This window comes from Aulonocara sp. 'chitande type north' Nkhata Bay, linkage group LG8, assembly GCF_057382095.1.
Source record: "Aulonocara sp. 'chitande type north' Nkhata Bay isolate Kocher_YH1m ecotype deep benthic linkage group LG8, A_spYH_male_GT1.1, whole genome shotgun sequence".
NCBI classification, from domain to species: domain Eukaryota; kingdom Metazoa; phylum Chordata; class Actinopteri; order Cichliformes; family Cichlidae; genus Aulonocara; species Aulonocara sp. 'chitande type north' Nkhata Bay.
The window spans coordinates 11087585-11102664 of NC_141351.1; the positions used below are offsets into that span (position 1 = coordinate 11087585).

The 15080-nt window shown below is 40.3% G+C and overlaps 1 protein-coding gene across 1 annotated transcript in view; it reads right to left on the reverse strand.

Moving 5' to 3' along the window:
* LOC147323250 (integrin alpha-M-like) overlaps nucleotides 1-14629 on the reverse strand; it is a 32636-nt gene extending 18007 nt beyond the window's left edge. The window contains exons 1-11 of the mRNA XM_086303507.1: nucleotides 14506-14629; nucleotides 11882-11984; nucleotides 11604-11707; nucleotides 11116-11186; nucleotides 10712-10823; nucleotides 10429-10556; nucleotides 10190-10335; nucleotides 6638-6788; nucleotides 5978-6128; nucleotides 5557-5630; nucleotides 5270-5390 (exon numbers count right to left, since the gene is read on the reverse strand). Coding sequence (XP_086159633.1) covers nucleotides 5270-5390; nucleotides 5557-5630; nucleotides 5978-6128; nucleotides 6638-6788; nucleotides 10190-10335; nucleotides 10429-10556; nucleotides 10712-10823; nucleotides 11116-11186; nucleotides 11604-11707; nucleotides 11882-11984; nucleotides 14506-14629 — 1285 coding nt within the window. The remainder of the gene's footprint in view (nucleotides 1-5269; nucleotides 5391-5556; nucleotides 5631-5977; nucleotides 6129-6637; nucleotides 6789-10189; nucleotides 10336-10428; nucleotides 10557-10711; nucleotides 10824-11115; nucleotides 11187-11603; nucleotides 11708-11881; nucleotides 11985-14505) is intronic.
* Between the last annotated feature and the right edge of the window lie 451 nt (nucleotides 14630-15080).

Consider the following 15080-nt stretch of genomic DNA (forward strand, 5'->3'; position numbering starts at 1 on the left):
TGTTTGTGTGTTGTGTGAAGGTCATTTGGCTAGCTGCTGCTCTCCCCGGCTTGCACAGGGGAGTGTCTAGCTGAGCATTTGCTCTTCCTTCGGACACTCGTTTTTTGTTTTGCCTTTTTTATTTTCGGAGCAAACCCGGGTGGGGATTAATTCTCTGTTGGGGGTAGGCTTGTCGGTGCCTGTGGCACTTGATGATTTGCCTTTAAAGTGGCCTCGAGCCTGGTACGCTCCAGAAGCTAGGACATGCTAGAGTCTGAGTAGGCAGGACTCGGGGGAGTGTGGGTAGAATTTTTTAATTAATGGTTGACTTGACACAACACATTTTTCTTTCGCCTGTGTGTAGTTCTGTAGTGAAGGCGTTGTGTGTGGCCCTTTAGTGGTTTGCTTGTGTTTTGCAGGCCGTTTTGAGTTTTCATGGCCACTTTTGATATTGCTGGGTTTACGGCAGAGCCGTCGCTTGCCCTGCTGGATGTTTGTAGGAAGAGGGATCTGCATGAGCTGGCTACAAATTACGGGATCAGTGTCTCCACTGGTCTACACAAAGCCGAGCTGAAAGCCACTCTGGTGTCCGGGTTGTTGGAGAAGAGGGTGGTTGTAATGCAAGAACCCCCGAGCACACCCGGCCCGGCTGGACCAAGTGCGGCGCCTCACGTTCCAGGCCAGGTTGTAGAACCATCAGTGTCTACACCTATGGACCAGGTGTGAGGTTGAGAGGTACCGGCTAGAAAGCAGACCCATCGTTAACCAAATGTTTTGCTGCCGTAGATGAGAGTGATCATCTGACAGGAGACAGGAAGCAGACATTTGTTGTATGTGATGGATTGCTAATGCGCAGGTGGACTTCAAAGCAAGGGGAGGACTGGAGTGTAGTCCAACAGATAGTGGTCCCGGCTAGTTTGCGTCAGCACGTGCTACAATTAGCCCATGACCATTCATGGTCAGGACATTTGGGGATAACTAAAACATATGACCGTATTCTGCAGCACTTCTTCTGGCTGGCAATGAAGGCAGATGTTGCGAAGTATTGTAATACTTGTCATACGTGTCAACTGGTGGGCAAACCAAACTGTGCCCCCCGCCCCACTATGTCCAATACCTGCTGTTGGTGAGCCATTCGAGCATGTTTTGGTCGATTGTGTTGGTCCGTTGCCAAGAACACGAGCAGGCAATCAGTTTTTGTTGACCATAATGTGTTTGTCCACGCGGTTCCCTGAAGCAATTCCTCTGCGGAGGGTCACCACTGCAAACATTACTAAGGCGCTAATCAAGTTTTTCACCACCTTTGGTCTTCCAAAAACAGTGCAAACAGACCAGGGAACTAATTTCTTATCTCGAGCATTTAAACAGACTTTAGCTTCCCTGGGCGTCTCTCATTCTGTGTCTAGTGCTTATCACCCAGAGTCGCAAGGTGCACTTGAGTGTTGGCACCAAACACTTAAGGCCATGCTAAAAAAGTACTGCCATGACACAGGCAGAAGCTGGGATGAGGGTGTCCCCTTTGTACTGTTTGCAATATGCAATGTTAAGCAAGAGTCCTTAGGGTTCAGCCCAGCTACCCTTGTGTTTGGCCGCGAGGTGCGGGGCCCGCTAAAGATGTTGAAAGAGAGGTTCCTTAGTGGGGGTGTTCCAAAAACTAACGTGGCAGATTTTGTGAAGACATGTAAGGATCGTTGGCAACGTGCTACCTCATTAGCGAAAGAGGCCCTGTGTACCGCCCAGGCGTGCATGAAGACGTGGCATGACAGAAAGGCTGTGAAAAGGCATTTTCAGGCTGGGGACAAGGTTTTAGTGTTGCTACCGGTGCCTGGTTCTGCTCTTACGGCCCATTTCGTGGGACCGTACGTCATAGTGAGGAAAGTGTCTGAGACAGATTATGTTCTCAGTACCCCAGAGCGCAGGAGGAAAACGCGCCTGTGCCACATCAACATGTTAAAACCCTACCATGATAGGGAAACCCATGAGACTGTTGCCAGTGCGGCAACCTCCAGCTCTGTCTCTGCCACCGTGCTGAGTGTAGAGGCCAGTGCTGACAACGATCTGCATATACTTTCTGAGGGACAACAGTGTGGACGGTTGGCGAATTCAGCTTACTTAGCCGAAGTAACGGCCCACTTGTCTCATCTGTCCCCTTCACAATGCGAAGATGTGCTTAATCTACTGCACTCCTACCCCTCTCTCTTTGGTGATGTGCCCTCGCGTACTAATGTTTGTGAACATGATATCGATGTTGGTGACGCAACCCCAATCAAACAGCACGCGTACCGCTGCCCTATGGGAAAGCGCGAGGTGATGAGGAAGGAGGTCAATTATCTAGTGGAGAATGGTTTGGCGACACCGAGTCACAGCCCTTGGAGCTCTCCATGTTTACTTACGCCCAAGTCTGATGGCACCCCACGTTTCTGCACCGACTACCGTAAGGTAAATGCAGTGACTGTCGCCGATTCTTTTCCACTTCCTCGTATGGAGGACTGCATTGATAACATAGGTCCTGCCACATTTATTTCCAAACTGGACCTTCTTAAAGGATATTGGCAGGTGCCTTTGACCCCCAGAGCCTCTGACATTTCTGCATTTGTCACACCCGACCATTTCATGCAGTACACCGTGATGGCATTTGGCATGAAAAACGCTCCGGCCACATTTCAGCGCTTGATGCAGCTGGTTTTAGGAGACGTGCCTCAATGTAATGTGTACTTGGATGATGTAGTAATACACACAGCCACGTGGGAAGAGCATGTGGCCATCCTACGATCGGTATTTCTGCGACTGGCCGACGCCTCGTTGACCCTAAATCTCGCTAAGTGCGAGTTCGCCAAAGCGACAGTCATGTACCTGGGGAAACAGGTGGGTTTCGGGCGGGTACGCCCAGTGGAGGCAAAAGTCGAAGCTATCCTCAGCTACCCGGCCCCAGCCACTAGGCGGGAGTTAAAGTGGTTCCTGGGCATGACTGGATACTACTGCTGTTTTTGCAAGAACTTTGCTGTAGTTGTGGCCCCTTTGACAAGGCTATGTAGCCCCAAAGTCCCTTTTGAGTGGTCAGGGGAATGCCAGCACACCTTCGAGTCTGCAAAATCCCTCCTTTGCAGCGCCCCAGTTCTGGCTGCCCCTAACTTCTCTCAGCCTTTCAAGCTGGAAGTCGACGCCGGTGCCACCGGAGCTGGTGCGGTGCTGTTACAAGACGACGCAGAGGGTGTGTGTCACCCAGTCTGCTACTACTCTGTAAAGTTCAAGCGCCATCAGCTACACTATTCCACCATAGAGAAAGAAGCTCTAGCGATGCTGATGGCCTTGGAGCACTTCACTGTGTATGTGGGCTCTAGCTCCTTTCCAGTAACGGTGTATACAGATCACAACCCCCTCACTTTCCTCCAGCGCATGTACAACCACAACCAGCGACTAATGCGCTGGGCATTGCTGGTGCAGGATTATGATCTGGTTATCCAGCACCAGAAAGGGACTGAAAATCTGGTGGGTGATGCACTCTCACGCAGTGCATAGTGATGGGTCTATTCTGTGTTTTGTATAGTGTGGATATAGGGTGGGGGGAATGTTACATCCTGGGAGGCTGTGGGAATGTGTGGGCGTGGTGTTGTCTTCTCCCTCTCCTCCTCCTTCGTTCTGGCCCTTCCCTTGTCTCTCTCTGCCCCTGCCTTCTCCTTTAGGTCACACCTGCTGCTCATCTGCTCTCGTTACAACCAATTACCCTCAGGGGTGATATAAGCTGGAGAAGAGCAGTGTGGAGGAGAAGGGAGAGGTTTCTGGTGGATTTCCTCTGTGCTGGTCAGAGTGTGCTACTGGCCTAGGTGTGCAACAGCCTGCTGTGTGTGACCAGCCTTCTGGTGTGTGGCTCTTTGTGAGTAGTGCTTAACTGAGCAGTGATTGCCCAGGAGTGACGGCGGCCTTCATTAGTTTGTGTGGCCTGCCTGGATATTGTTTGCTAGCAGCGTTGCTGTCTCTTTCTGTTGAAGCCTTGTTGTTGCTTCCTTTGTTGAAGTGGTCATTACCACTTTGGGTTGACCTCCCTGATTTCTCATTAAAGCAGCGGTGCTGTCTCCTTTTGTTGTTGCCATTTATATGATTATTGAGGTGTTTGCCTACAATAAAGATCTATTTTATATTAAATACCTCTGCCTGGCGTTCTTTTCATTCCACCTGGATCTAACTTATTCTGTCCCTCCTGTTATTTCTAAGGTATGTTTTTTATAAGTTTGTTATATGGCGGGTCATAATCATTCGTTCTGTAATTAACTGTTGCAACATGTCAGAAAATATGTTTATTCCTGATCTTGTCTGGGCAAAGCCTGCCATCTAGTGGGTTGACAGGGTAGCACCATGTTAGAGCGCAAGCAGTGGTTTTCTCCCAGCGCTCGACAGGGAAGGTCCATTTGGCTGTGTCTCTGTAAATTCCTGCATCTGACGCCCTTGAAAAGGCATAATCTGTAAGTGTGGCAAAACGGTTTATTGTTCCCACTTATTAGTACCTTGTTCAGCAAAGTAATGAGCTTCTTGTGTGTTTAGCGAGTTTGTTACATTACTAGCACAAGCTAGCTGTTAGCCCTTTGTTTAGCCTGCTAACATGAAGCATACCAGCATGTGGTGTTAGCTGTATTTCTTACCATCTCTGTATCTCTTGATTGTGTAGTGACTGTTTACATAAGTCAACAATATTTAATGTAATCTTTGTGTATTTGTATGGAGAGTGAATACACTGTATTCTGTTTCTGTTATTACAGTTTTACAAAAAAGGAAAATAAGGATCAGTAAAGCTCCGAAGAATGCCACGCGGTCTCCTGAGTGTTTACTGAAGCCATTTTATGTTTAGCTCACTGCATAAGCTGGATAGAGACATTCAGCTGAGGGCAGAAGATAACTGTTACTGTCCCCCACCCTCATCGCCTAGCTTTTAAGTGGGGACGTAACATCATGCACATGTGATCATATTGGGTGGCTGTAGCTCAGGTGGTAGAGCAGGTCATCTACTGATCGGAAGGTTGGTGGTTCGATTCCCGGCTTCCCCTAGTCTGCATGCCAAATATCCTTGGGCAAGATACTAACCCGAAATTGCTCTCCGATGCATTCATCGGAGTATGAATGTGTGTGAATGTCAGTTGTGCTTGTGCGAATGGGTGTGAATGGGTGAATGCACAAGTTGTGTAAAGCGCTTTGAGTGCTCAGAAGAGTGGAAAAGCGCTATATAAGAACTAGTCCATTTACCATATACATTATCACATGTGCATGAGTTAGATACTTAAAGCTGCAATATTCTTACCAAGATAACTGTCAGGCTCCAAAGACACATCCTCATATGTTTTCACCTTCTGGCCTCCTGTTGTGTATTGCACGTAGCCTCCCTTCCACTGGTTTGCACCAATAATAGACATCTGAATTCCCTACAGTGTAGACATACATTTTGTATACAATTTATTTTACATTTAAAATCTGGACTGTGTTTACCTGTCTGTTTGCCCATAGAACTTAAAAACTGCCAGAGAGGCACATGTGAATCTCTCTTTCTATGACTAGACTGTCTGGTGAGTTTCTGGTAGTTTTAATTACCTCAGGCACATAAACTGCACTGAATCCCTCTTGAGACATTTCCATTTCCAGTGACTCTCCACTGCTTTGAGATCCTGTAATCAAAAATAAAAAATAAAAAAGGTGAAAGAGAGAGACAATACAACAAATTCCAATTTGCAGGTTCATTTTTTAAATGTAAAGTTACATTTAATTTTAAATGTGACTCTAATGAATAAAACAATACAGTCATTTTAGTTGCTTCATAGTGAAGCAGCTTACACAACAAATAAAAGTTCACTGCTTCAATGCCAGGACACAGATCCTCAAAATGAATGTGAAAAAGATCCTTGAGAATAAGTGAACAGCTGATAGAAGCATTCAATACAATGTAATTATTTACTTTTTTTAGAACATTTACGAGAATTTTAACTAAGTTATAACTATAAAGTTATGTTTGTACCTTCAATGGAAAAAATTTTGTCCTGCAGATTCTGTCTTATTACTTTAAGTGCATCAAAGTTCTCCACCTTAAATACATGTTTGTCTGAGGGAGATGATGCAATGGTGTCCAGTTCTTGTTTTGCTGCATCCTCACTAAATGCGTTCCCCACCTAGGATTGTTGAGAAACATGTTTGAGTCCTCATTCTATGCAAAATGATTTGCCCACTTTACTAAAATACAGTATTTAAACTTCACCCAATTTATAATAACATTTACACACAGGTATTTAACTCTAACACTCTAACACTTTCGAGCCTATCCCAGATGTCTTAACCTATCCCAATTAACCAATCCCCACTAACGACACGCCACCGTGCCACCGTTCTGCCCACTGCAACAAATCAGTTTGTAAATTATAATCACTCCTGTACATTCCATGATTGACTATAAGTGGTATTATTTCAAATTGGAAGCATTTAGAGTACAAAAATTGTTCGACAGGAGCTTCATAGCATTGGTTTCTATGGTCAAGCAGGTTCTGGAAGTGTAGTGAGTGGGTGGCTCAGGACTTTTCTCCCTATAGTGCAGCATAATGTGACTGTAGTCTGGCAACTGAATGAAACCCACTATTCTTATAAAACTCAACATTATGCAAGTTTAAGGAATGGAAGTACTTACCCCAATAGCAAATCGAACAATGTTTTTACTCTCTGCTCGCTTTGTTGCATCTCGTAGATTCTGCCGATCATTAGATTCTCCATCAGTAATTACTATCAAGACCTTCTTCACATTTGGTCTGGAACCACTTTGTTGTTTGAAAACATTGTTCCTGTCAAATTAAAAATAATAATAATAATAATGATTTGAAAATAATTATTTTGCAGTCCATCTCGTAAATTCTATTCTATTAGGTCAGGGGTGGGCAATTCCAGGCCTCGAGGGCCGGTGTCCTGCAGGTTTTAGATCTCACCCTGGGTCAACACACCTGAATCACATGATTAGTTCGTTACTAGGCCTCTGGAGAACTTCAGGACACGTTGAGGAGCTAATTTAGCCATTTAAATCAGCTGTGTTGGTTCAAGGACACATCTAAAACCTGCAGGGACACCGGCCCTCGAGGCCTGGAGTTGCCCACCCCTGTATTAGATAAATTACATGATTATTATTTCAGCATGCATCATTCTATTTTGCAGTTCTTTAAGTTTTGTACAAATCAATGTAATACAATGATAATGAAAGTTCTTGGCCACCTTTCGACATTTGTAAAATCATCTATCAGGAACATTGGGGTAACTTTTGACTTTGGACGAGATAAGAATATGAATATTTTCTTCTTTCTGCTCCTTTTCACTTATGGGTGCAGTGTTATATCAAGGGAAATCATGGTTTGTGTGTATTAAAGGATAAACTGTTGAAACTGCTGAACCAAGTGTGAAATAAAAATAAATAAATAAACAAAGGTTCATGTCAAATCTCTGGTTCGGTCATGATTTTATCACTTAAGAAACATTGCTAAATTAAGTCCTATTGTATCACGCACTGAACTGGAGATTGTTATACATACATTCATTTCATCACATTTGGATTACTGTAATTGTACTGTTTATATGTCTAAGAAAAAAACTCCTTGGAATGTCTGCAGTTTCTTTAAAATGCTGCAGCAAGGCTTTTGACGAAATCTTCTAAGTACTGACACGTGACACCGTTGCTCATACAGCTCCCCATTGAATTCAGAGTCCATTTTAAGATTCAGGTTCTTTTAGAGCTCTTTATGAACAAGAACCAGCTTACATTATTGAACTGCTACAGCTCTATGTCCCCAGCAGGTCCCTGAGGTCATGTGATCAGGGCCTACTTGTTATACAGCATACAAGGCTAAGAACTAAGTGAGACAGAGCTTTTGGCACTGTGGCCCCAAGACTGTGGAACTCTCTTCCTCCAAGCTTAAGATCTGTGGACTCAGGAGTCTCTTTTAAAAAACAACTAAAAACTCATCTTTTTGGAATTGCATTTGGTTAACTTTTTTGTCTGTTTTGTTTTAAATACCTTGGTATTTCTTTGTGAAGCACTTTGTCAAGGTCAAGGTAGGTCAAGGTAACTTTATTTATACCCAAAGGCAGGGTAAATTTGCTTTACAGAAAAATGACAGCATTTGGCATCCCTTTAAAAACACACATACCTAGTAAATATATAAAGCTCACTGTGGCACATATATAGTAATTTTAATATTTCAAATCAAAAACAATTCTTATTTAATTCAGTGACAGCAACGGGGACAAAGCTATTTTTATAACGCTTTGTCCTGCATCTCGGAAATAGAAACCTCCGTCCTGAGGGAAGAAGCTGAAATTCACCCCTTAGAGGATGGGAACCATTTTTAAGGATTGATAAAGCCATCCTCTGTACCTGCTTGGAGTACAGGGAGGCTAAACAAGACTGTGGCTCACCTATCAGATGACTGGACCATCTCACTATCTGATTTAGAGAGTTTTTCTCTGTGACAGAGGTCTGACCAAACCATGCCACCAAACAAAAGGATAAAACAGACTCAATAAAAGAACGATAAAACAAAGTTAAAATTTTTTGGTCAATGTGGAAATGAACAAGTTTCCTAAGGCAATAAAGGTGCTGGTGACCCTTTTTACAAACTGATTTGCAATTTTGATCAAAGTTCAGTTTTTCATTTATTATGGTCCCAAGATATTTATATGATTGCACTTGCTCTATTTTCTGACCTTTAATTAAAGTGACTCCATGCCCATTTTGTTGTTTCCTAAAATCAACAACCATATCTTTTGTTTTAGATATGTTCAGCTGGAGATAAGACTCCTCACACCACTGAACAAAGTCATCAATGACTGGACCGTGGTTAATTTCACCCTCTTTCAGTAAGCTGACAATAACAGAGTCATCTGCATATTTAATAATGACCCTGTTTTCATGTCTGCCCTGACACATATTTGTATAGAGAGTGAATAATAAGGGCGATAGGACGCACCCTTGAGGAGAACCTGTGGAGGAGAACACTGGGTCAGACAGAACCCCATTTATTCTCACTCTTTGTGACCTGTCAGTTAAAAAATCTAAAATCCAGCCCACCAGGTTTTTCCTGATTTCAAACTGTTCTAACAGTCTTTTACTTAAAATATGGGGCTGTATTGTATTAAAAGCCGAAGAAAAATCAATGAAAAGAAGTCTTGCAAAAGTCCCTTTACTCTCTACATGTTTAAGAATTAGATTTAGTAAAGTCAAAAGTGCGTCCTCCACTCCTCTGTTGGGCCTATATGCAAACTGCATTGGATCCAGCTGACCTTCAGTCTCTTTCATAATCACATTTCTGATGATTTTTTCAAAGACTTTCATTACAACTGAAGTGAGGGCAACAGGCCTGAAGTCGTTTAGAATTTTTGGATGACTAGATTTAGGGACAGGAACCACGACTGCTTCTTTCCAAAGAGAGGTTGTGTTTGCAAGGATTTGTTAAAAATAACCTGAAACATAGGACTGAGTTCATCAGCACAAGATTTAATTAGGCGGCCACTAATATTATCAGGACCCTGGCTCTTGTTCACATTGACTGTATGAAAGGCCTTTTTAACATCGCTGAGTTCAATGATAAAGTGCTGAGTATCTCTCAGTTTCTGTTTCAGTTCCAAAATATCCTCGCTAAAATCAGAAGAACTAAAACAAGCATAAAACATGTTTAAAGCATTTGCAAAATCTCTGTCTGAATTAAAACCATCTAAAATGACCTGACTACTGCTCTGGGGATTTTGAAACCCTGCTATGGTTTTCATACAAGTCCAGGCAGACCCAAAATTTTTTGCAGCAAATTTGCTTTCAAGAAGGTTTTTGTAGCTCTGTTTTGCTTTCAAGATCTCGATTTTCATTTCCTTGGTGGCTGTCTGAAAATCGGTAACAGCCCCCTCTTTAAAGGCCTGTCTCTTGTGATCTTTGTCTTGAAAAGTTCTATATAAACAAAACTTTATTTACTTACTTACTTAAAAGTGTTTTGAATTTAGCCTTAGTTGGGGCCATATCAATCACTCTGTAGAAGATAATACCCTGAAGCACAAGTTTGTACAGTGTCTCTTTTTAAAAGGCTTCCTTCAGTCACACAGTTCATACAGTAATTAGTGTTATCAGATTAAAAGAAAAAAAGTCATCTGGACAGGAAGTCGAGACAATAATGTAACTGCAATGCTTCAGTTATATCATTGTATTACTTACACAACATGTGTGATGGCCTTAGCCGTGTAAGTCCATCCCCTCAGCTGTCTGATTCTATCGATGTCAGTCTCCACTGATTCAGATGAGTAAAACTTCTTAAAATTAAAGTGAACCTGCGGATCAGTAGAGAACTGGGAAACAGAAAACTGAAAAACACAGAGAAACATACTTAATAAAAGTAAAAATGAAGTTGATTTATGTCTTTGCTATGATTTTACAGAGGGACAACAGCTACTCACCTGTGTGTCACTTGATAGAAAGGATTTGATTAGATCTTTCACAAAATTCTTCATAGTTTGAAAATCAGTAGAACGTACGCTGCCTGAACCATCCAACAGAAAGGCAATGTCTGCTTGTGTTCTACACTCTGTCAGAGAAATGGATTCAAATTTAATTTAATTTTGAAGGGTTCATTTTAATATTTTTTCACACTCATATCATGCAAGCAAAAGGATTTTGCATCTTGGTGTGTGTGTGTGTGGTGGTGTTTGAAACATTATTTCAAACACCATCTACTGTTACCTGGAATAGAAGAAGGAATGAAAGGTCCAAAATTATTACGGTCCATCTGAAAGCACACACCATTATACATGGTGATACTTTTGCAGTCCTTTGGAATGGTTGGCCCACACACCTGAGAGGAGACAAAGCCACGTTATCAAGATACAGCAGGCTGAATATTTCCATGTCACTTAAACTATGCTTAATTCAATATAAAATAAAACAATTTAGGGGGGAAAAAGAGAATTTCCTACACAACTCCTGAATCTGCTGACTTGCTGAAGTAATTAGTATATTTGTAGTCTTTTTAAAGAAGATAGACTGATAAAGGGAGATATATACATATATAGAGAGAGAGGACAGAGGATTTTGATCCTCACATATTTTAACAAAGCAATGGTAATGTCTGCAGTTCAGTAACTCACCACAGTGTTTTTTGCTCTGGAATCACTTTTCATTGTCAAACCAAGCGACATGTTGACTGCAAAATACGGTGCTGTATTGAAAACATTGCATATTTGTTAAAACAGTCATAAAATACACTTTGTGAAAAGAAAACAACATTCAAATTAAAAACTGCAACGTGCCACAATTCATGATTTGGCTAAGCCATAAGAAGCGGTATTACATCTAGACTGGAAACTGAGATAAACAATAGTTTTTGGTACATTTTCATTAGGATGGAATGCAAAACAGAATTCAATTTCACTGTTACTTCATTTAAAAATTTAAGAAATTACAAAATTTAAATCGTAATAATTTTAAAAAGTTAATTGAATGTTACATACTAAGATGTCCACTTTGGAAATCTACTGTAACTTTGATTTGATTTAAACAAATGTATGTGACAGGATCTGTGGAGAATTTCTTACTATCAGAGTTTTAGCACATTCAGAAATGAATGGTTACCTACCTTGAAATTGTATATTTTGGCAGTTTTGGGGAGATGTGGTGCACTTGTATATTTTCCCTCTTTCATTTTGTGAATACTGTTCAAGTGGAGCACTGACAAGCAAACTAAGAAAATAAATCCAGTCAATGATATAAGTCTAGAGAGCAAACTGTGGTTAGATAAACTCTTTATGTCCATATGGCATAAAACATGATAAATGAATAAAAAATAAATAGCAGTAATCGTAAACATTCAGCTGCAAATCTATGTTTAACAAAACAATCCATGTCCTGACTTACTCTGATTGTCTTTGCACCACCTGGTAGCCAAAACCAGCAGCAGAGTTACTCAGGGCCCTCCAAGCCACGGGATCAATATTGAAACAAAGTGCAGCATTTAACACTGAGAATTAAAAAAGAAAGATGAGCAACAGTAATTTTATTTCAAGCCACTGTGAAGGATGATAATGTGGTTATAGACCTCTAATTATATTCACTTTTAGGAAACTGTAAATAGTATATGAGTTGCGTTCATTTGTTTTTTTTAACCATGATTTATTTTATTACCACTAGAGAGCACCAAAGCCAGACATTTTAAAGTTCTAAACATTGTGGCTCAGAGCAAATTTTCCCTTGAAATTCAATCTTAAATTTCACTGTAGAAACTTATATATGAATTGTGATATAATCATTCTATAGTGAAAATCTACAACCATACACAACAGAGTCTTTGTTGAAAACAAAGCTACACCTAAACTGTCCTGTTGGGGTTTTTTATTACAAAAACAAAACCTTCCTTTTTTGGGCATGCTAAGAACAGGCATGTGACATCATATAGCTCTTGCCTGTTCAACAATGACAGATTCATGTCTTAGTTTCCAGAAATATAAAGTCATCTAATAATTTACCTCATCAGCATGAACTTGTTTTTCGTGGCTTTGAAAGGAATAAAGAAAAAAATTGTCATATACACTACCAGACAAAAGCTTGGACACGCCTTCTCACTCAGTGGTTTGTGTTTAATTTTAGTCCTTTCTGCACTGTGGATACATACCAAAGACATCCAATTCATGAAGATATATGGAATTATGTTGCAAATAAAAAATTGATAAATAACTCTATGTCTTTTAGATTCCTGAAAGTAGCTACACTTTGCTTTGTTGACAGCGCTGCAAAGTCTTGTTGTGTTGTGCAAAAGTTAGGTTGGTACACAGCTGGCAGCAATATTTGAAAACTGTTAGAATTCATATTATGGAAAGAACCAATCAACTAATTAAGAGAAACGACAGTCCATCATTACTTTAAGAACTGAAGGTCAGTCAGTCCGACAATTTCTACAACTTTGAACGTGTCCCCAAGTGCAGTCACAAAAACCATCTGCTGCTGCTGAGGATACATTCATCTGAGTCACCAGCCTCAGAAATTGCAAGTTAACAGCACCTAAAGCTCAGATAAATGTCACACAGTTCTAGTAATAGACACATCTCTACATCAACTGATCAGAGAAGACTGTGTGAATCAGGCCTTTATGGTCAAATAGCTGCTAAGAAACCACGACTAAGGAAAAGAAACAAGAAGAAGAGATTTGTTTGGGCCAAGAAACACAAGGAATGAACATTAGACCAGTGGAAATATGTGCTTTGGTCTGATGAGTCCAAATTTGAGATCTTTGGTTCCACCTTCCCTATCTTTGGTGAGTGCGAACGGATTGTCTCTACATAGATGACTTCCACCATGAAGCATGGAGGAAGAGGTGTGATAGTGTGGAGGTGCTTTACTGGTGACACTGCTGGGGATTTATTTAAAATTGAAGGCACACTGAAACAGCATCCTGCAGCGACATCCCATTCCAGGTTTGTGTTTAGTTGGGCCATCATTTATTTTTCAACAGAACAATGACTTCAAACATAGTCCCCTGACCTAAACCCAATGGAGATAGTTTGGAATGAGATGGACTGCAGAATGAAGTGAAGGGTCAACAAGTGCTCAGCATCTCTTAGAACTCTTTCAAGACTGGTATAAAACCATTTCAGGTGACGACCTCATGAAGCTTATCAAGAGAATGCCAAGAGTGTGCAAAGCAGTAATCAAAGAAAGGGTGGTTGTTTTGAACAATCTAAACTATAAAACATGTTTTGAGTTATTTCAGACTTTTTTGTTGACCAAATAATTCCTTATGTGTTCATTCATAGTTTTGATTCCTTCATTGAGAATCTACAATGTAAACAGTCATGAATATAAAGAAAAACTATTAAATGAGAAGGTGTGTATTTCCCTCAGCCTTTGTTCTTTTTCCTTTTTTATTAACATTTCTTCTTAGTTTTTACACAGGCATGAATTTATATTCTGTCATAAAAAAGAGCAATAGCCAAACGTAACAAAGTTGGATGCAGTGACAAAATAACATAAATCAAAGTATGATGTGACATTCATGTGAAAAGCTTCCAATTCTGAGTAGCACTGAACAAAACAATCAGATATGTCAAATGAACACATGAAATCATGTCCTGTTCTACTGTTTGTTTTTGATAAATAATGAAGAAGTTACTTTCCTCAGTATGACTATTTAAGAAATACTTTTTTCACTCAGTAAACTTCGACAACAGAAAAACAAAACATTTTAGTATTGAAGGTATTTTTATAGTCAAACTAAGCTGATTGTAGAGTTCAGCAGGTAGTTTGGTTCAGAGATAATGAAATGTAAGTAAGGACATGACCATTGCCAATGTAATTCTAAATGATATCTTTTCCCTTCTAATATGTCGTACCTGCTTTTTAATACCACAAGAACTATATATAGTTTTTTACTGAAAAATGTCACTGTGCTTTATTAAGTAGAAACACTAAAGTCATATTTTCACTTTTTGCATAAACTTATAATTAGAGAACAAAAGACAAATTCAGAATGCACAAAGTTGTCTTACCTGACAAGAATAGTGTAGCACTAATTACCCAGTTCATTGTGTTACTCCCATGAAAAACACAAATGACACATGAGTTCAGTATTACTTCTGCTGATAGTGTCAGAGAAGGAGATGAAACCAACATGCAGAAATCATGAGACAGTTGCTCCAATGTAAGAGGTTCATTTAGAGGAACTCTTAAGTAGGAGGAGCAACACTGACTGTCTGTTTGATGCTACACCACACTGTGGTGGTATGGTTTAATGTGAATTAACCTCTTAATTTCAAATAAACAATAATAAAACTCACAGTAAACAGACTAGAAAGTTTATTAGTTTCAGGGTAACAAGATCAAATTAGTGTAATTTTGAATATTATTTAAAATAAGAAATAGCAAAATAAAAACTCTCTCATATCTGTTCCTCTTTGCTGATGTGAAACTAAAAGTGTTGGTTAAAAATTTTTTTATTGAGATTACAGTGTCAACTTCTTTTCATAGTACTGTGGTGAAAATGTAAAAAAAACATTTAAATTGAAGTGTCTGTCCAACTCACCAAAGCATGGTTTAGAAAACCTTCTTCTTGAAAAAAAAGAAT